Source organism: Dendrobates tinctorius, unplaced genomic scaffold (assembly GCF_039654945.1).
Source record: "Dendrobates tinctorius isolate UK_male_01 unplaced genomic scaffold, ASM3965494v1 ptg000022l, whole genome shotgun sequence".
NCBI classification, from domain to species: Eukaryota; Metazoa; Chordata; class Amphibia; order Anura; family Dendrobatidae; genus Dendrobates; species Dendrobates tinctorius.
The window spans coordinates 93,613,422-93,633,929 of NW_027361690.1; the positions used below are offsets into that span (position 1 = coordinate 93,613,422).

At 45.8% G+C, this 20,508-nt stretch overlaps 1 protein-coding gene across 1 annotated transcript in view; it reads right to left on the bottom strand.

The window, feature by feature from the left end:
- Positions 1-20,508, bottom strand: part of ITGA11 (integrin subunit alpha 11) — a 243,032-nt gene that overhangs the window by 175,969 nt on the left and 46,555 nt on the right. Inside the window, exon 2 of the mRNA XM_073568948.1 lies at positions 157-268. Within this exon, the coding sequence (XP_073425049.1) occupies positions 157-268 (112 nt within the window). The remainder of the gene's footprint in view (positions 1-156; positions 269-20,508) is intronic.

Here is a 20,508-nt window from a genome sequence, read left to right on the forward strand (position 1 = left end):
TTTTAAATTATTCTTATAAGAAATGAAATAAGAAATAAAACAATATCTAATGTTACCTGCAGAAATGATCTGCTAGACATAAACCCTCTTCTCTTATATACCCAACATGGTAATATACTCGTGTAACAGCGTGGCTGGTGGGTGATCTGCACTTACCATTTCTTGTCTCCAGCCAGATGCTGCTTTACTGTATATCCAAAGAATGCATCCTTAGATCCTTGGATAATCCTTGGCTTTTTGTCATCAATGTTGAATGTGTCAGTCACACCTAAAAGAGAAAAGATGGAGAATATAAAGAGCCGTGCACCTCCAGAAGGTAAGGCATTACCCGACCATGTTGTTGATCCTGACTTCTCAAAGGGAGTTTATCAGCAGTAAAACTGCTGACAACCCTTAATAGGAGGGATATGAAAACATTTTTATGTAGGCTTTTAGTATGAGAATAAGAGAATGTGAAGGTTTAATCAAGCTCCATCAAGTGCTATCTGGGCGGACCCTTACTCTGAATAGCTCTTAGCTCTCAGCAGTAAGACATAACTCCTCCCTCCTGCTCTTGAGTGACAACTGTAGTGTAGTACGTGCGCCGACCGGAGGGGGGATCCCTTTCGGCTGCGGAACAGACAGGAGACAGACGCAGAAATCCGTTCAATCAGGTCCAAACTTTATTGAGTGTCCTCTTGACATCCACAGCAGACACAACAGCTTCTGCTCCCTGGCCTGGGTACCTGTCACCTTCCTTCAGCTTCTTTTCAAAAAGACCCCTGGGTTCCTTCACTGTGGCTGCCATTAGGCCCACGGCCACAGCGCTTCCCCGTCCGAGTCTGCCTGCTGCAACACCTACTCACTCTTCGGTGTCCAGCCGTCCTGTACCCCAGACCTCCGTTAGACACTGCCGTCCTGTCCTGCAGCTGTCCTTCCAGGGCCACCCCTTTCTCCGAGTATCCGTCTCTTTCTCTTCTGTCTTGCCTGAGCTTCTCCTTCCTCTGTCCTCTCCTGAGCTCTTCACACTTCTCTCTTCCTCCTGGGTGTCTGCCCTGCCCCTGGGACTCTCCTTCCTTATATCTCCTCTTTCTGGAAATCCCCTTCTCAGGCCTGTTTCACACTTGCTTTTTTTTGCAGCGCGTTTTTCCCGCAAAAAAACGCATTGAAAAACGCATACAAAAGCATACAACTGCTGCGTTTTTTTCAAGCATTTTTATGAGCATGCAGGAAAAAAACGCAGCGTTTTTATGCGTTTGTATGCGTTTTTAGTGCGTTTTTACTGCGTTTGCGTTTTTTTCCAACATTAGGTGGCCCCTCACACTAACCCAAACCATGACTTTACTAACCCTAACCCTGACCCTAACCCTAACCCTAACCCTGACCCTAACCCTAACCCTTAACCAAACCATACTTAACCCTAACCCTGACCCTAACCCTTAACCAAACCATACTTAACCCTAACCCTGACCCTAACCCTGACCCTAACCCTAACCCTAACCCTGACCCTAACCCTGATCCTAACCCTAACCCTTAACCAAACCATACTTAACCCTAACCCTGACCCTAACCCTTAACCAAACCATACTTAACCTTAACCCTAACCCTAACCCTGACCCTAACCCTAACCCTGACCCTAACCCTTAACCAAACCATACTTAACCCTAACCCTGACCCTAACCCTGACCCTAACCCTTAACCAATCCATACTTAACCCTAACCCAAACCCTAACTAACCTTAACCCTAACCCTAACCCTGACCCTAACCCTAACCCTAACCCTAACCCTGACCCTAACCCTTAACCAAACCATACTTAACCCTAACCCTGACCCTAACCCTGACCCTAACCCTTAACCAAACCATACTTAACCCTAACCCTGACCCTAACCCTGACCCTAACCCTAACCCTAACCCTAACCCTGACCCTAACCCTAACCCTAACCCTGACCCTAACCCTAATCCTAACCCTAACCCTGACCCTAACCCTTAACCAAACCATACTTAACCTTAACCCTAACCCTAACCCTAACCCTGACCCTAACCCTTAACCAAACCATACTTAACCCTAACCCTGACCCTAACCCTGACCCTAACCCTAACCCTGACCCTAACCCTTAACCAAACCATACTTAACCCTAACCCTGACCCTAACCCTAACCCTAACCCTGACCCTAACCCTTAACCAAACCATACTTAACCCTAACCCTGACCCTAACCCTAACCCTAACCCTGACCCTGACCCTAACCCTAAACCCCCTTAACTAACCCTAACTTTACCCAAACCCCTAAATTCCATTGTCTAAACTAATGGTAAAAAAAAAAACGCATGTGCAAAAAAACGCATACATAAGCATGCCAATGCGCACATATGCTCACCATAGACTTATAATGGGTGTCTTGCTGTAAAAAAACGCATTGCGCGCGCATGCGTTTTTTTGAGGCAAATCGGACGCACAAAAAATGCAACAAGTTGCATTTTGTGCGCCCGAGTGCATACCGCAAAAAAACGCATGCGCGGTAAAACGCGTACAAACGCATGTGTATGCGCACATAAGCGCATCCCATGCAAAGTATAGGAAAAAAAAACGCATGCGCTATTTAGCGCTAAATTACCGCGAAAAAAACCGCAAATGTGAAACCAGCCTCAGTCCCGTAACTCCACCCACCATGACTATGCGGTTCCTTTAGCCTAAGGCTTGCTGTTGAGTCCTTTTCTCACTGCTGTCTTCATCTTGTGGCCAAAACCCGGTACTACACCACCTTTCACTAATTCTAGTTGTCCCACACAATATACATACTCTTCAGAATAAAGCATTGTATACATCATCTCTTTTCATTTCCCTCTTTATCAGACAGGTCCATAGGTCAGTCCACCCACTACATAGCATCCAGTCACGAGTCCACTACAACCATCAGTCATCAGTCAAGAGCAGAGGGTAGGGGTCATTCAGCATTATTGCAGATTGTTGAGAGTGGGTCACTGCCAGGACCTGCCCAGATAGCAGTATCTGGGAAGACATCATTAAAACTTATGCTGTTGCTAAACACTTATTCAAGTTTTGCTTTACCATCTCTACACATCTCCTAGTTATATTCAAATTGTGCATACTGCATACAGAAGAAAATGTAACACCAAATCGATCATGAAAGTTGGTGAAAACACAGAAAAGTAAAATATCTGTATCTGACATAAACATAAGTGAATCATTACTACCACCTATAAGTACATCGGCCCTGAGTCATCAAGATCAGCGTCATTCACGTCAGACTTGATCAAGGGGCGTTGTGCAGTCAGCTCCTGATTCTTATGTTGGGGACTTTAATAAGATTTCTGGTGTAATGAATGCCACAGCTCATCAGGAATTAGACAGACCTATGGCGTTGCACCCCAGTTGTGCCCCATTTTGGTAGACCTAGGTAAAACTGGATTGAAAAGCCAAAAAGTCATCAAAACTCAGTGTTATGCCAGAACATGTAACAATGTTTTTGGGCTCTGCATGTCACTATTTCTTATCTACCATGAAACAACTGAGATGCAATTGAAATGTAGAATTTCAGGTTTAATTAAATGGGTTGAACAAAAATATCCTGCAAAATATTTATGAATTGCAACCATTTTTCTACAAAGCCTCCTCATTTCAGAGGCTCAAAAGTAATTGGACAAATTAACTTTACCATAAATAAAATGTTCATTTTTTTCAAACTCTTTTTATTAGTTTAAAACGGTACATATCAAACCAATAACATGTCATAAAATCCATGTCAAGTTGTCTTTTCCATTCTATTCAATATGACATTATTGTCAAAACAATAAGCTTATCCAAAATCTACCTATTCTGTAATACCTCCTCTTAATCTGCTCCTCCCACCTCTCTGCGTGCATCCATAAAAATCTAGAGTTTATGGAATCGGGATATGTCCATCAACACATTTAAGGAGATACCATCTGGTGTCCTTCAACTGGTCTCTCAGGCTATCTTTGATAGCTGGTGATAATGTAGGAATAAGAAAAGACCAAGTCGTGAGAAACTTCCCTGCTAGTCTCTCTCTGTTGGTTAATGTTTCCAACCAATCCATTTTGAATAGGAACATTATTTTTGTCTGTATTAGTGATTGGGATGGTATATAAAGGTTCAACCAATGGTGCCCTTCCTAACTGCCGAAGCCATATTATCAAAATTGCATTTATATGTTTGGACAGAGATTGCTGAGATTCCCCTAGCATATTGAAGATTGTCCATTGCGGTGTAAGTGGGAATGTAATATGAAAGGTAGTCTGTAGTTCTACATGTATCCTATGCCACAGATCTTGCATTCTTGGACAACTCCACAGGTGATGGAGGATGTCTGTGTTGTGTGTTCCACATTTTGAGCATGTATACAAAGTTGTAGGTGTCATTTTGGCCTGCATTGATGGAGTGATGTATGCCAAAATGTTCATTTTTAATACTTGCAGAAAATCCCTTGCAGGCAATAACTGCCTGAAGTCTGGAAGGCATGGATGTCACCAAACACTGGGTTTCCTACTTTGTGATGCTTTGCCACCTTTACTGCACCTGACATCAGTTTTGTCTTGTTTGTGGCTCTTTCTGCCTTAAGTTTGTATTAAGCATATGAAAAGCTGCTCGATGGGGTTGAGATCTAGTGATTGACTCGATCATTGCAGGATATTCCACTTCTTTACCTTAAAAAACTCCTGGAATCCTTTGCAATATGTTTTGGGTCATTGCTCATCTATAATGTGAAGGCTTTGGATCATTCAGCTGTTCAAAGCCTTCTCTATACTTTCTTCTTCCCATCATTCTGGTACACGTTGATCTTATTTTCACCTTTTCCAGAACTAGGCTGACTTCTTTAGAAGTTTTTTTGGCGAAGTCTAATCTGTGCTTTCTATCTTTAAGGCTGATCATTAGTTTGCACCTTGTTATGAACAGCCTCTATTTGTTCTCATGAAGTCTTCTCTTTATGGTAGACTTAGGGTCCCGTCACATTTAGCGATGCACCAGCGATCCCGACCACGATACAACCCGGTCAGGATCGCTGGTGCATCGCTAAATGGTCGCTAGTGAGCTGCCAAACAGGCAGATCTCACCAGCGACGTAGCAGCGGTCGGCACTTACCTGTCAGACGCGGCGATGAAGACGTCCTCCTGCGCGTGTCGCTCGTCGGCCCCAGCAGGAAGCGGTCGACGAGAAACCGTCCAGGACGATCTCGCGCGATCAGCGATAGACATCGGTGGAGCCGGTCGGAGGTAAGTATCACACATAGCGATATCGCTAGCAATATCGCTGCTGCGTCACAAAATCGGTGACGCTTTAGCGATATCGCTAGCGATCTCGCTTAGTGTGACGGGCCTTTAGATACTGAAGCAAAACCAAGGAAAAGGAGGAAAAAGAGACCTACACACTATATGTACCCAATAAAAAAAAACTTTATTAACATAGGACACAAGGTATACAAATAGTAAAAAAACAGAGGCTGCTAAGCACACATGCAGAGCAACATAGGAATATGCAGGTGGTGGTTAAAAGTACATTTTGAGTATAAAGTAGATGTAGTGTCCTAATGAAGACATAGCGAAATGTGCGTTGGGGTGGTGGGAACTCTGCAGGCAGCTGGTGAAATTTTCCTGTAAGTGATATTCTTTTACTTTAGCTCCAGTCCTCTTCTGTTTTTTATATGTGTTTTGGACAGTTATATCCAACCTATTACAGTATATCTAGGGGATGATGCTACATCTACTTTATACTCAATATATGCCTATGTTCCTCTGCCAATTCAAGGAGGGGGTGATTGCTTAGTATTAAATTGCACAAAAGCGGCTTGTATAGGTCGCTGATCACACAAAGGTAATGCAACGTGTCTGGCTTACAGCCTATTAGTGACACCCATACTATTAGATTAGGTGGGCTGCCCAGCACTATCTAAGTGCACCCCAAGAGAACAGACACCCTAGTTTACAAGGCCAAAAAATGAAGGGTTTGGATGCACCCTGAAAAATGATGTGCAAAAAAAATATATGAGGTATTGGTAGATACTTTGGCCAAGGTATGCAAGCTTGAAAACCACGTCAAGGGTTCTCACACTTGTGAGCCCTAACACCTCATATTTTATGTGTAGTTTTTTGTATGTCATTTTTCAGGGTGCAGCCAGGCCCAGCATTTTTTAGCCTTGTGTCTGTTCTCATGGGGTGTACTTACATTGTACTTACATAGTGCTGGGCAGCTTACCTAATCTAATAGTATCGGCATCATCACTAACAGGCTGTAAGCCAGACACTGTGCATTACTTGTGTGTGACCAGCACCCTATCCAAGCTGTTTTTGTGCAATTTAATGCTAAGCAATCACCCCCTCCATGAATTGATAGGTTGTGAGCTTTTGCCTCATCAGTATTTTGCACCTGTGTTGCCGCCATCTTTACTATATGGGTTTGCTGCATTAGTTCTGAGATATGTTGGTTGGTTTCAGAGAAAAAAAATAAAGCTTCTAAAATGGGCCAGCCAATCACCTGACCTGAATCCAATAGAAAATTTATGGAAGGAACTAAAGCTCAGAGTTTATTGAAGGAGCACACAGAACCTTCAGGATTTTAACCCCTTCACCCCCAAGGGTGGTTTGCACGTTCATGACCGGGCCAATTTTTACAATTCTGACCACTGTACCTTTATGAGGTCATAACTCTGGAACGCTTCCATGGATCCCGGTGATTCTGACATTGTTTTCTCGTGACATATTGTACTTCATGTTAGTGGTAAAATTTCATTCAAATAACTTGCGTTTATTTGTGAGAAAAATGGAAATTTGGCGAAAATTTTGAAAATTTCACAATTTTCCAACTTTGAATTTTTTTGCCCTTAAATCACAGAGATACGGCACACAAAAAACTTGATAACTAACATTTCCCACATGTTTACTTTACATCAGCACAATTTTGGAACCAAAATTTTTTTTTGTTAGGAAGTTATAAGGGTTAAAAGTTGACCAGCGATTTCTCATTTTTACAACACCATTTTATTTTTAGGACCACATCACATTTGAAGCCACTTTGAGGGGTCTATATGATAGAAAATACCCAAAAGTGACACCATTCTAAAAACTGCACCCCTTAAGGTGCTCAAAACCACATTCAAGAAGTTTATTAACCCTTTAGGTGCGTCACAGGAATTTTTTTGAATATTTAAAAAAAAAATGAACATCTAACTTTTTTTCATAAAAAAAATACTTCAGGTTCAATTTTTTTTATTTTACCAAGGGTAACAGGAGAAATTGAACTGCAAAAGTTATTGTGCAATTTGTCCTGAGTACGCAGATACCTGATATGTGGGGGGGAACGACTGTTTCGGCGCATGGCAGAGCTCAGAATGGAAGGAGCGCCGTTTGACTTTTTCAATGCAAAATTGGCTGGAATTCAGATTGGACGCCATGTCACGTTTGGAGAGTCCCTGATGTACCTAAACAGTGGAAACCCCCTACAAGTGACCCCATTTTGGAAACTAGACCCCCCAAGGAACTTATCTAGATATGTGGTGAGAACTTTGAACCCACAAGGGCTTTACAGAAGTTTATAACGTACAGCGGTACAATTAAAAAATCATATTTTTTCCACAAAAATGATCTTTTCACCCCAATTTTTATTTTCCCAAGGGTAACAGGACCCTAAAAGTTATTGTGCAATTTGTCCTGAGTACGCTGATACCCCACATATGGGGGTAAACCACTATTTGGGCGCATGGCAGAGCTCGTAAGGGAAGCAGCGCCATTTGACATTTTTGGCTGGAATTGAGATCGGACACCATGTCGCGTTTGGAAAACCCCTGATGTACCAAAACAGTGGAAACCCCCCACAAATGACACCATTTTGGAAACTAGACCCCCTAAGGAACTTATCTAGATGTGTGGTGAGAACTTTGAACCCCCATGGGCTTCACAGAAGTTTACAACGCCCGGGCGTGAAAATAAAAAATTCGTATTTTTTCCACAAACATGATCTTTTAGTCACCATTTTTTATTTTCCCAAGGGTACCAGGAGAAATTGGACCCCAAAAGTTGTTGTCCAATTTGTCCTGAGTATGCGGATACCCCATACGTGGGAGAGAACTACTGTATGGGCACACGTCGGGGCTCGGAAGGGAAGTAGTGACGTTTTGGAATGCAGACTTTGATGGAATGGTCTGCGGGTGTCATGTTGCCTTTGGAGAGCCCCTAATGTACCTAAACAGTGGAAACCCCCACAATTGACCCCATTTTGGAAACGAGACCCCCTAAGGAACTTATCTAGATGTGTGGTGAGCGCTTTGAACCCCCAAGGGCTTCACAGAAGTTTATAATGCCCGGGCATGAAAATAAAAAAATCGTATTTTTTTCCACAAACCTGATCAATTAGTCCCCAATTTTTTCATTTTCCCAAGGGTAACAGGAGAAATTGGACCCCCAAAAGTTGTTGTCCAATTTGTCCTGAGTATGCTGACACCCCATATGTGGGAGAAAACTACTGTATGGACACACGTCGGGGCTAGGAAGGGAAGCAGTGACGTTTTGGAATGCAGACTTTGATGGAATGGTCTGCGGGTGTCATGTGCGTTTGGAGAGCCCCTGATGTACCTAAACTATTGAAACTCCCCACAAGTGACCCCATTTTGGACACTAGACCCCCCATGGAACTTATCTAGATGTGTGGTGAGCACTTTGAACCCCCAAGTGCTTCACAGAAGTTTATAACACTCGGACGTGAAAATAAAAAAAATCATTTTTTTCCACAAAAATGATATTTTTGCCCCCAATTTTTTATTTTCCTAAGGGTAACAGGAGAAATTGGACCCCAAAAATTGTTTTGCAATTTGTCCTGAGTAGGCTGATACCCTACATGTGGGGGTAAAACACTGTTTGGGCGCATAGCAGAGCTTGGAAGGGAAGGAGCACCATTTGACTTTTTCAACTCAGAATTGGCTGGAATTGAGATCCGACGCTATGTTGCATTTGGAGAGCCCCTGATGTGCCCAAACAGTGGAAACCCCCAATTCTAACTCCAACCCAAACCCCAACACGCCCCTAACCCTAACCCTAGCCCTAACCCTAACCCTAGCCCTAACCCTAACCCTAACCCTACCCCAACACACCCCTAGCCCTAACCCTAACCCTAACCCTAATGGAAAAATGGAAATAAATACATTTTTTTTATTTTATTATTTTTCCCTAACTAAGGGGGTGATAACGGTGGGTTTGATTTACTATTTATGGCGGTTTTTATGTTTGGCGGCTGTCGCACGCTAAAAGACGCTTTTTATTGTAAAAATAGTTTTTGCATCACCACATATTCAGAGCTATAATTTTTCCGTATTTTGACCCACCGAGTCACGTGAGGTCTTATTTTTTGCGGGACAAGTTGACGTTTTTATTGGTACCATTTTCGGGCACGTGGAATTTTTTGATCGCTTTTTATTCCGATTTTTGGGACGCAGAATGAACAAAAACCAGCGTTTCATGAATTTCTTTTGGGGGGGGTGCGTTTACACCGTTCCGCGTGCGGTAAAATTGATAAAGAGGTTTTATTCTTCACGTCAGTACGGTTACAGCGATACCTCATTTAGGTCATTTTTTTATGTTTTTGTCGGTTTTATGCAATGAAAACTATTTTATATAAAAAATAATTATTTTTGCATCGCTTTATTCAGCGAGCTATAACTTTTTTATTTTTTCGCTGATGATGCTGTGTGGTGGCTCGTTTTTTGCGGGACAAGATGACGTTTTCAGCGGTACCATGGATATTTATATGCGTCTTTTTGATCACGCGTTATTACACTTTTTATTTGGCGGTATGATAATAAATCATTATTTTTTGCTTCGTTTTTTATTTTTATTTTTTAAGGGGTTCGCTAAAGGGGTTAACCAATGGGACAGTTTTATAGGGCGGGTCGTTACGGACGCGGCGATACCTAATATGTGTACTTTTATTGTTTGTTTTTTTTATTATTTCCAAAAAATGGATTTATTGGGGGAATATTTTTTTTTTTTCTCTAATATATTTGGCGATTTTTTTAAAATTATTTTTACACTTTTTTTTATTTTTTTTTTTACTTTATTAAATAGTCCCAGGTGGGACATCACTGTCCTGTGACAGATCGCTGATCTGTCACATCACAGATCACTGTGACAGATCAGCAATCTGTCACAGGCATTGAAGAAGACTTCCTCATGCCTGCGCTTTGCAGGCACTGAGGAAGCCAGCTTCCTCAGGCCCCCGAAGGCCCCCGTCGCCATCTTGGATTCGGGGGCCTGGAGGAAAGGAGCCCCCCGCAGCAGCGCTGCACATTGCGCTGCCGTGGGGGGCTCAGGGAAGCACGGAGAGAGCCCCCTCCCTGCCGATGCTTCCCTTTAACCCCCGGTACACCGCGATCGTGTTTGATCGCGGTGTGCAAGGGGTTAACGTGTCGGGGGCGGTCCGTGACCGCCCCTGACACATTGTGCCGGGTGTCAGCTGTGATAATCAGCTGACACCTGGCCGCGATCAGCGGCGCTCACCACGTGGGCGCCGCTGATCGCGGTAGACGTACTATCTCGTCCACGGTCATACGGGCCCGGGTACCGTGGACGGGATAGTACATCGGATGTCAGGAAGGGGTTAAGAGTGTTTGTGTGGGAAAATGGGACAAATTCGCACCTGTGCAATGCCTGCAACTAGTTCCTCCATACAGGAGGCGTCTTGAAGCTACCAACACCAGCAAAGGATATTGTATGATTTATTAAATAAATTTAACTAAGCGTGTTCTTTTTACCTGTGTCATTTCTCATTATTACACATAATTTATGGACATCATTTTATTTCTCTGTATGTGCGGATTGTATGGGTTATTACTAGAGATGAGCGACTTTGCCTTTTTTCGGGTCGAATCGGGTTTCATGAAACTCGACTTTCGCAAAAGTCGGGTCGACCGAAATCGGCCGACTATAGCTAAAAGTCGGAGGCCGACTGAAACATGAAACCAAATGCAAGTCAATGGGGAAGAAAAGTCGGCAGTGAGTGGAGGACAGTAAACACACCTACAGTGCCCATTTCAATGCCAAAAACGTCAATTCTTATAACTGAAGCTTGTCAACCTTAATTTACTTCCTAATAATAGTTATGCATTGAAAACTGGGGGTTATTTGGCTAAAGTTGTTGGGGAGTTGGGCTGGCTCCAGATTTTCGTGTGCCCTGGGCCAAAGAGTGTCAGTGCGCCCCTTTAACACATACCACAACTCATGATGCTCAGATACGCCACAGAAATAGAGGTATAGTACAATGACACATACTTCACTGCTTACATGACATGACTGATCTATTTTAAATTGTACAATAGCTCAAAAACAGGACAGTATATTACTTCTTACAGTGTTATAGCCACCACATTGTGCGCCATACAGAATAATGAGCCCCATATATTTCTCCATACCAAATAATTAGTCACATATAATGTTCCATACAGTATCTGATGAGCTCCATATAATGCTCCATATATAATGGGCCCCATTTGTAATGCTCCAGTGTATAATGTGCCCCTTAGATGCTGCTCCAGTGTGTGATCTGCCCCATTTACAATGCTCCAGTACATGATGGGCCTCATGGATGATGCTCCAGTGTATGATGGGCCCTAATAATGCTCCATATATAATGGGCGCCATTTGTAATGCTTCAGTGTATAATATGCCCCTTAGATGCTGCTCCAGTTTCTGATCTACCCCATTTACATTGCTCCAGTACATGATGGGCCTCATGGATGATGCTCCAGTGTATCATGGGCTCTAATAATGCTCCATATATAATGGGCCCCATTTGTAATGCTCCAGTGTATAATGTTCCCCTTAGATGCTGCTCCAGTGTCTGATCTGCCCCATTTACAATGCTCCAGTACATGATGGGCCTCATGGATGATGCTCCAGTGTATCATGGGCCCTAATAATGTTCCATATATAATGGGCCCCATTTGTAATGCTTCAGTGTATAATGTGCCCCTTAGATGCTGCTCCAGTATCTGATCTGCCCCATTTACAATGCTCCAGTACATGATGGGCCTCATGGATGATGCTCCAGTGTATGATGGGCTCCAATAATGCTCCATATATAATGGGCCCCATTTGTAATGCTCCAGTGTATAATGTGCCCCTTAGATGCTGCTCCAGTGTCTGATCTGCCCCATTTACATTGCTCCAGTACATGATGGGCCTCATGGATGATGCTCCAGTGTATGATGGGCTCTAATAATGCTTCATATATAATGGGCCCATTTGTTATGCTCCAGTGTATAATGTGCCCCTTAGATGCTGCTCCAGTGTGTGATCTGCCTGATTTACATTGCTCCAGTACATGATGGGCCCTATTTTTAATTAACCCAGGCATGGTATGTGAAAAGAGCTCCATGGAGTAATCTGAGGTGTGTGCTTCCACATCCTTCACTTTTGGTGTGGGTGAAGGACACAAGGAAAGGGGTTGCTCCTGACCAGAAGCCTGCAGTTACGACTCAGAGCTTGCATTTTTTACAACTTCAGAAGAGGAGGCGATAGAGCTGGAGGCTGTTTCAGCAATGTAAGCCACAAACAGTTCTTGATACTCCAGCTTTAAAAGCAGTCTACCTACTCCCAGAAAAGGGAGCCTTACAGGCCTTCCAGAGCTACACCATGCAAATAAAGTCCGTGAAGCCTCATTTAAGAGTCTCAAACACGGAACTAGCCAGATCTTCCTCCAGGGAAGGACCCAGCCAAGGAGTGGCTCCTTTCGGAAACCACCATTACCACCATATTAAGTGGCCCTTTAAGTCAATATCCAGCTCTTTACGAGTTTACAGATATGACAAGGGAAATACCAAGGCCAGGTATCTATCCACAGACAGCTGTTTCGGGGTGTTGCCCCTCATCAGTGTGGAGTAGGATTCTGGCTAGGTGGGAGCAATGCCTAGTAGTCCCGTGTTTGAGACTCTTAAATGAGGCTCCACGGACTTTATTTGCATATTCGTATTTCCCAGGGAGCAATGCACCTAGGATTTCACTGATTGAGCGCCTTTGCCGGCTGCCGCAGTGTTTTCTTTGACTGGTCTCCCTGAAGTCAGTGATTGTTTCGTGATATTAGAGCTACACCATGACGCTGGCTCAACACCTCCTGCCCTAGCTGCTATTGTGTTTTTGGCACTACCAGCAGATGCACCACCACCACCATCAGTACCAGGTGGCCCTCCACGCCCACATCTGCGTCCTCTTCCACCATACTTCCTCATGTTTTTGAAAATGGACCCAAAATACCAGCAGATATATGGTACTGTATCATAAACGTACAGCTCTATACAGTCTATGGATAACAGTAAATCTCCGTATATATTTCATGAGGCATACACAGACACTCACAGGCTCAGTATGGATTACCCAATAAAATAACAAGTTGAAAAAGGGTACAGTATCACCAGATAAATGGTATATATAGTATAGTGTAAACATTCTGATTCTCCATATACATTTTAGGAGGCAGACACAAATGCTCTCAGGCCCAGTATGGATTACACAAGAATATGAAAAGCTGTAAATGGGTTATGTAACACAAGCGTACAGCTGTATACAGTGTTGGGGTAATCTTAAAGTTCTAAATATATTGCCGGAGTAACAGACAGACGTTTACAGGCTCATTATGGATTACACCAGAATCTAAATAGCTAAAAAGGTTACTGTATCTGAAGCGTTCTGCTGTATACAGTGTTGGCCAAATTGAAAATATCGGTATATATTTTCGTAGTCACCCTCAGATGCTCACTCAGTTTCGTTTTAGCCATAATAAAAAAATGTAAATAAGTTCCTGGATAACAAGATAGCAAGTATATATTTTTTAGGGGACAATTGAAATCTCTGTATAAATAGTCCCGTAGTGACTCTCAGACGCTTACATAGTATGGATTGGACTGTAATGCTAAATGTCGAACAAAGGTACTGTATAACAAGATACAAGCTGTATCGAGTATAGTGCAAAAATTTGTTTCTCCGATTCACCGTATATATAGAAGGCGTAACCCACACATGCTCACTCACTATGGATGATGTAGGGAAGGTGGACTGACAGACAAACCAGCCTGTAGTGAGAAGCAGAGGTGTAGCGCAGTGTAGGTGTGAAACCGCTAAGATAAAGAGAAAGGGTGCAGTGTTTTAGCTTGCCCATTGGAGGGCAGTGGAGAGTGTAGGAGTGGGACTGAATAATTGCCATTAGTCAGAGAAACTGTTAGGTGATGGTGGGCGGAGTTACCAGAACTGGAAGTATAAAAGGCTGAGGGAAGGTTCTGGAAGAGTCAGTCAGCGAAGGGAGCACAGTAAAAAGGAAGTTCTGCTGAGGAAATAGAGACAGTGGAAAGGCTCCAGAGAGGACTGACAGTTGAGGTGGTCACGGGGGGGTGGGCCAGAGGACGGTAGCCGCAGACGAAGACGGCCTGGGGCTATCATACGGACGGTGTGCTCAGACTGGTGCAGCGCTGTTGTGGTTGGGCCTAGGCCAGCCACAATGGAAGAGACACAGATGACGCCACAATTATAGTTACAAAGGAAGTGAAGGTACCGTGCCCAGTGTACAGAGTAATATGAAACGGCTGTGGTGAATTTCTGTTGTTGACAGAAGGATGGGCACTAAAAACGGACCTGTTCAATACAAACTGTCTCAGTCTCGTGTTTGTCTGCGGCAAGAAGAGGGTCCCCCCCACAGTTGGTTATCCTACAGATGATACCTTAATACAAATTTTTGAAACAAGGTACTGTATCAGCACATACCAGGTGTGTCCAGTCTAGGGTTAAATTTCTGTCTATACTTCCGGAGTCAGACACAGACACTCACAGGCTCACTATGTATTACACCAGAATTAAAGAAGTAGAAAAAGGGAAAGGTATTCATAGCGTACATCATTATACAATGTTGTGGTACTTTTAAATCTTCGTATGCATTTCAATCTCAGTAAGCCAGTCAAGAATCTCCGCTACTGGAAACTACATGGATACAAGTATAGACGCAAAGTCGAGTGATAGCAGAAATTTTGGAATTACTCATCGCGGGGAAACCTCCCGGTATATGTTGCAGAAGCGATGCAGACTCTCAATTACTGTGTCTGTGGAGAAAGTGAAAAAGGTTCTTTGTGAAGAAAGGATTGCTTTATCGCAGTAGCGTGGATCACATCACCGCTACTCGTCTCCATCAAATTGTGATCACAGGGAGAGATGTACCCATGGTCCTCACTGCCTATCATGATGTGTCTGATCATTTTGGAGTGCAAAAGACAGAAGACACAGGCCGTAGGCGATTCTATTGGATTGGCATAAGAGGAGACATTGAAAAATGGTGGCAGGAATGTCACACGTCTGTGACTATCACAACTGTGAAAGGTGATCATAAACCACCACTGCATCCGCATATAAGTTGACGTCCATTTCAAATCGTAGCCATTTATCATCTGAAGGTACAGGCCAGCAGGACAGGCCATAGCTACATCTTAACCATCATTGATCAATACACCAAATTTCGAGTGGCCGTCCTTGTGAAGGATTTAACTGCCCAGACTACACAGCGGTGGAGCAGGGAGAGGTAAGTATTGCAACTTGCAAGTGCTGTGGCCATGACCAAGCAGGGGGGGACAATCGTGGTCGACAGTACTGGCACAGGGCCCCTCATAGTATGCTGGTGTGTCTGACGGCGAGTGGGCCCTCCCACCGTCTGAGACACTGTATTGTACTATGAGGGGCCCTGTGCCATTGCCGGCGGCCATCAGTGGGCCCATCCACCTGTTCAGAGCAACGGCACTTGCCGTGGTGCGCCTGGTCTTGACCCCAGCCATTGGGGGAGGGGTGGGCAGCCCAGTTAGCGAGGTTTAAAAATTGGCATATGTAGATGTGTTGGCTGGACATTCAGCTGCTGCAAAGGGTGTAATTGGGCAAGTCCGAGGAAGAGGAGGAAGAGGAAGAGATGTGCTTAATGGTGGCGGTGGTCTTACAGTGGAGGTAGCGATGGAGCGTTGTTGGCTACCTTCAGTCGGAGCAGGTGCACATGTGCTACCTGAGGTTTTGTAGTGCGTCAAAGCTTGCAAGTGCATGTTGATTAAATGTCTAAGCCTGCAACTGGTATTCAAATTTCTGAGTTGTTTACCTCGGCTAAAGGTCCTTCCGCACTTCTTACAGGTAACCTTTGCCTCATCAGTAGGATTTTGGACAAAGAAGTGCCACACTGCACTCTTCCTACTATGGTAAACATTTTCTGGCCTTGCACGCTGTGCTAAGTTGACCGTCTGGTCAAGCTGTCCTGCAACTCTTTTAGTTTTTGTTCCACGTATTAGGACAGCTACGGGCCTGCAAGATAACCGCTGCTGCGATGTCAATGCCTGCTGCGGATCCGTCTCCTTATGTGAACTATTGCCAGCACCACCACCCTCCCCCAAAGGATGCTAATCCGGGTCTAGAAATGGGTCATCCATCACCTCCTCTTCAAAGTCATCTGCACCTTCCTCTTTACCTTCTTCTGTGTCACCGTGTAAGGTGGTATGGTATGCGGGAAGGGGCACCCGGGTTTCTTCAGGGTCAGATTCTGGCTCAATAGACTGCGAGGGCAATGTAGTGCTCTGGGTCAATGTACCAGCAGAATCATCTAGCAGTGGCTGTGCATCAGTGCAGTCCATGTAAGATTCATCTTGGACTGGGGAATTCAGGATTTGACTGGATAACCCAGGCATGGTATGTGAAAAGAGCTCCACAGAGTAATCTGCAGTGTGGGCTGCCGCATCCTTAACTTTTGGTGGGGGTGAAGGACACAAGGAAAGGGGTTTTTTATAACCAGAACCCTGCACTGACGACTCCGTGCTTGCAGGTTTCGACCATTCAGAAGAGGAGGCAATAGAGTTGGTGGCTGTTTCGGCAATGTACGTCAAAACCTGTTCCTGATGCTCCGGCTTTAAAAGTGGTTTTCCTACTCCAAGAAAAGGCAACTTTACAGGCCTTCTTGGGCCAGAGCATAACGCAGGCTCAACACCTCCTGCCTTAGCTGCTATTGTGCTTTTGCCAGAACCAGAAGATTCCCCACCACCATAAGTACCAGCCGCGCCCCCCTGCCCACGTCTGCGGCCTGTTCCACCATACTTCCTCATGTTTGGGAAAAAGTAACCAAAATACCAGCAGAGAGATGGTACTGTATGAGGAGCGTCCAGCTGTGTAAGGTGTATTAAACAAATTAAATCAACGTATATATTATGTTAGTCACAGACGCTCTCACAGTATGTATTGGACCGTAATCCAACAAGCAGATATACGGAACTGTTTGAAAAACGGACACGACTCTAAAGTGTAGGTGTGGAAAAACGGACAAACTCCTCGTTTTTTTTTCCCCAGAGTCACACACAGGTAGCTTCTATTTGTCCGTGCTAGAAGGCGGTACACGGTAGTGTGTGAGGAGCGTACACCACTGTACGGTGTATATGTAAAATTGTCAAGCTCTGTGTATTTGTATACGGACTGACACATGCTGTCTCTGTCTAGTTTTGACTGTAATCAAACAGTAGATATACGAAACTGTTTGAAAAACAGACACAACTCTAAGGTGTAGGTCTGGAAAAATGGACAAACTCCTCGGCTTTTTCTTCCAGAGTCACACCCAGATAGCTTCTATTTGTCCGTGATACCAGCCGGAATACACGGTAGTATGTGAGGAGCGTACACCGCTAGACGGTGTCTGTATGGAAAATTGTCAAGCTCCGTGTGTTTGTATACGGACTGACACGCTGTCTCTGTCTAGTTTGACTGTAATCAAACAGCAGATATACGAAGCTGTTTGAAAAACGGACATGACTCTAAGGTGTAGGTCTGGAAAAACGGACAAACTCCTTGGTTTTTTTTTCCAGAGTCACACACAGGTAGCTTCTATTTGTCCATGATACCAGCCGGAGTACACGGTAGTGTGTGAGGAGCGTACACCGCTGTACGGTGTGTGTATGTAAAATTGTCAAGCTCCGTGTATTTGTATGTGGGGAAGGTGACTTGACGGACAGACTTGACTGGAAGTAGGAGGGGACGATTTGTGCACTGCAGACGGAGATTGGCATTGACAGAAAGGTAACAGCAGGGAGACAGAAAAGGGAGTGCAGTACCGGGATTTGACCTCAAGATGGCAGTACCGGGATTTGACCACAAGATGGCAGGGGGAGTGTAGTTCAGGACTTGACATCAGCTTATGGCTATAGAAACTGCTTAGTCATGGGGGGCGGGGAGATAGGAACCCAGGAGGGAAATTCCAAGTGAGAGAGGGGATAAATAGGACAGGTTTTGGTTCCAGGCTAGGCTAGTCCCAGGAGGAGCTCAGGAGGAGAAGACTCAGGACAGAAGACTGAGAACAGTGGAAGAGCTCGACCAGGGGACTGACAGGAAGAGACAGTCAGGGGGGTGGCCCTGACACAACGGACCGCAGGACAGACGAGGCCCCGGGGGTACCGATTGAACGACGACCACGGGCAGGTGAAGCGCTGGCGGTAGATTGGTATAGGACAGCCCCAGTGAAAGATCCGCGAGGGACGTCATCACGACTGAAGGAAAAGTGAAGGTACCCGGGCCTGGAAACGGAGAGCTGTAAATGTGCTGCGGTGTATGGCTACAGCCATCAGGAGGACAGCCAATAAACTTGCACCTGTTACAAACACGCCGGGCTGAGCGATGCCTCTGCACAGGTCCCTGAGCCACCCCGCCCAGCGGCGCCACATCCGGTGTCGCCTGTGCGGAACCCACCTGTGGCCGTCCATGCTACGTTCCATCTGCCGGCGGCGGCCTATTCACCGCAGCCTGCCGCCCTCTGGTCCCAGCTGCGACTCCAGTTGCGGCCTGCCCCATGGCCGCATCTGCGTCACATCCGGGGTCGGCTGCGGCCTGCTTGTCGGGCTCTGCGGCCTACCCACCGGGAACCACGGCTGCCCCTGCCCGTCGCCCGGCCCCAGCGGCTGCTGGGCCGCCGGAATCTGTGGCCGCCTCTGCCCCGCTCTCAACCCTGGCCGCGTCCCGCCCACCGGACTCCGAGGCCTACACTGGACCCTCGGTCTGGGTCACGGAGGTGGGTCGCCCTCCCAGGGCTGTGGGGTAATCGGTACCGGGCCGGAATCAGCGGGATGTGTCACAGCAGCAGTGACCCGGACCGTGGCCCTGGGCGCCCAATTAATAGGGGATGTTGTGAATGGTGGAAAGATGTAAAAGCTCCCCACAGATGAAGCTTTAGTCCCAGGGCAGTGTAGATGTGGTCGGCGCGGGGATGTAGCGGTGCCGGAAAGGTAGGAAGCAGACAAGACACAGTGGGGTGCAATTTCTGTACCTTTACTTGGTAACTGCAGTCCAGGGTCCTGATTACAGATGGTATTGGAGCAGGCTAGCCTGGAAGCAATTCAGGGATTCTCTCTCAGCAGATGGGTTGTGCAGTCTCCTTACTAGCGCTTATTCGAATGAAGTACTCCCAGTACTGAGTTACACTGGAGTTCCTCCGGACAGATGTTCTCAAGAACCTCACTTGCACGGCAGACAGCTGTAGCCTATCTCGGGGACTCCTCTCTCCTGAGTCCCGGCTCACTATCCAAGCTGCTGTTGTGCCCTCAAGTCTTAGATGGGAGCAGGGCATTTACAGCCTCCTACTCCTCTGGTGTCTGTTTCAGGACCGTTAGTATACGTACAACCGTGGAGACCAGGCTCCAGTTCATGCGCTCTCTCCCGAGATGAGCTCGTCCTCTCCGCTCTATCTCAGCGCTCCTTCCACACGTCTGCACACTTCACCCTCCGCAGACTAACTAACTAACCACCCCCTCCTCTTGGCCCTCAGAGAGCACTCCTCCCCGTAATCCCGGTTCAGAGTTCCCCCTGCTGGCCTGGAATGGAACTGTGTGGCATGCATAGATTGACTGCGAGAGAGACCCATCATTGCATGCAAGCCTGGCATTACCCTCCCCTGGAGGAAGGCAAAGCCACTGTGGCGACCATACCCCTGGGGGCGCCACACTGGTCATACAGAAGAGAAAGTCCAGGAAGTGGGAGGTCTGGAACCTGCTCCACGAGAGAGGGGAGGCTGGCATGGCGGCTTCCCGATCCACGGGGCAGCTCATGTATACCAATCTGGACAAAGGATACGGGTTCATTCGGGACCTCGCAACCGGTCAGAAGGTATATATCAACGTGACCTCCATCCGTCACGGCCGGGCTTTGCGGGAGGGGGACTTGGTGTCGTACTACAAGGAGTACTGTCCCCACGGCTACTACGTGGTAGCCATAATCGCTGAACCCGAAGGTTACGAGCCCCCATAAAAAGAACCCCTAGAGACACTCTGCATCCCGGGAGCTCCACGACTGTGGAGTCCCTTACTACTGATGAGACATCGGCTGTCAGGAGACGGCCCGGACTTCCGGGATTTCGCTGCTCCGTTGTGCAGGCCCCAAGAGGACAGTCAGCTTCTACGTTTTCTACCCCTCTTATATGTAGTGCCGTCAGCCAGGAGAGTAGATGTTGCTCTGCTCTGTGAAAAGTCTCGTT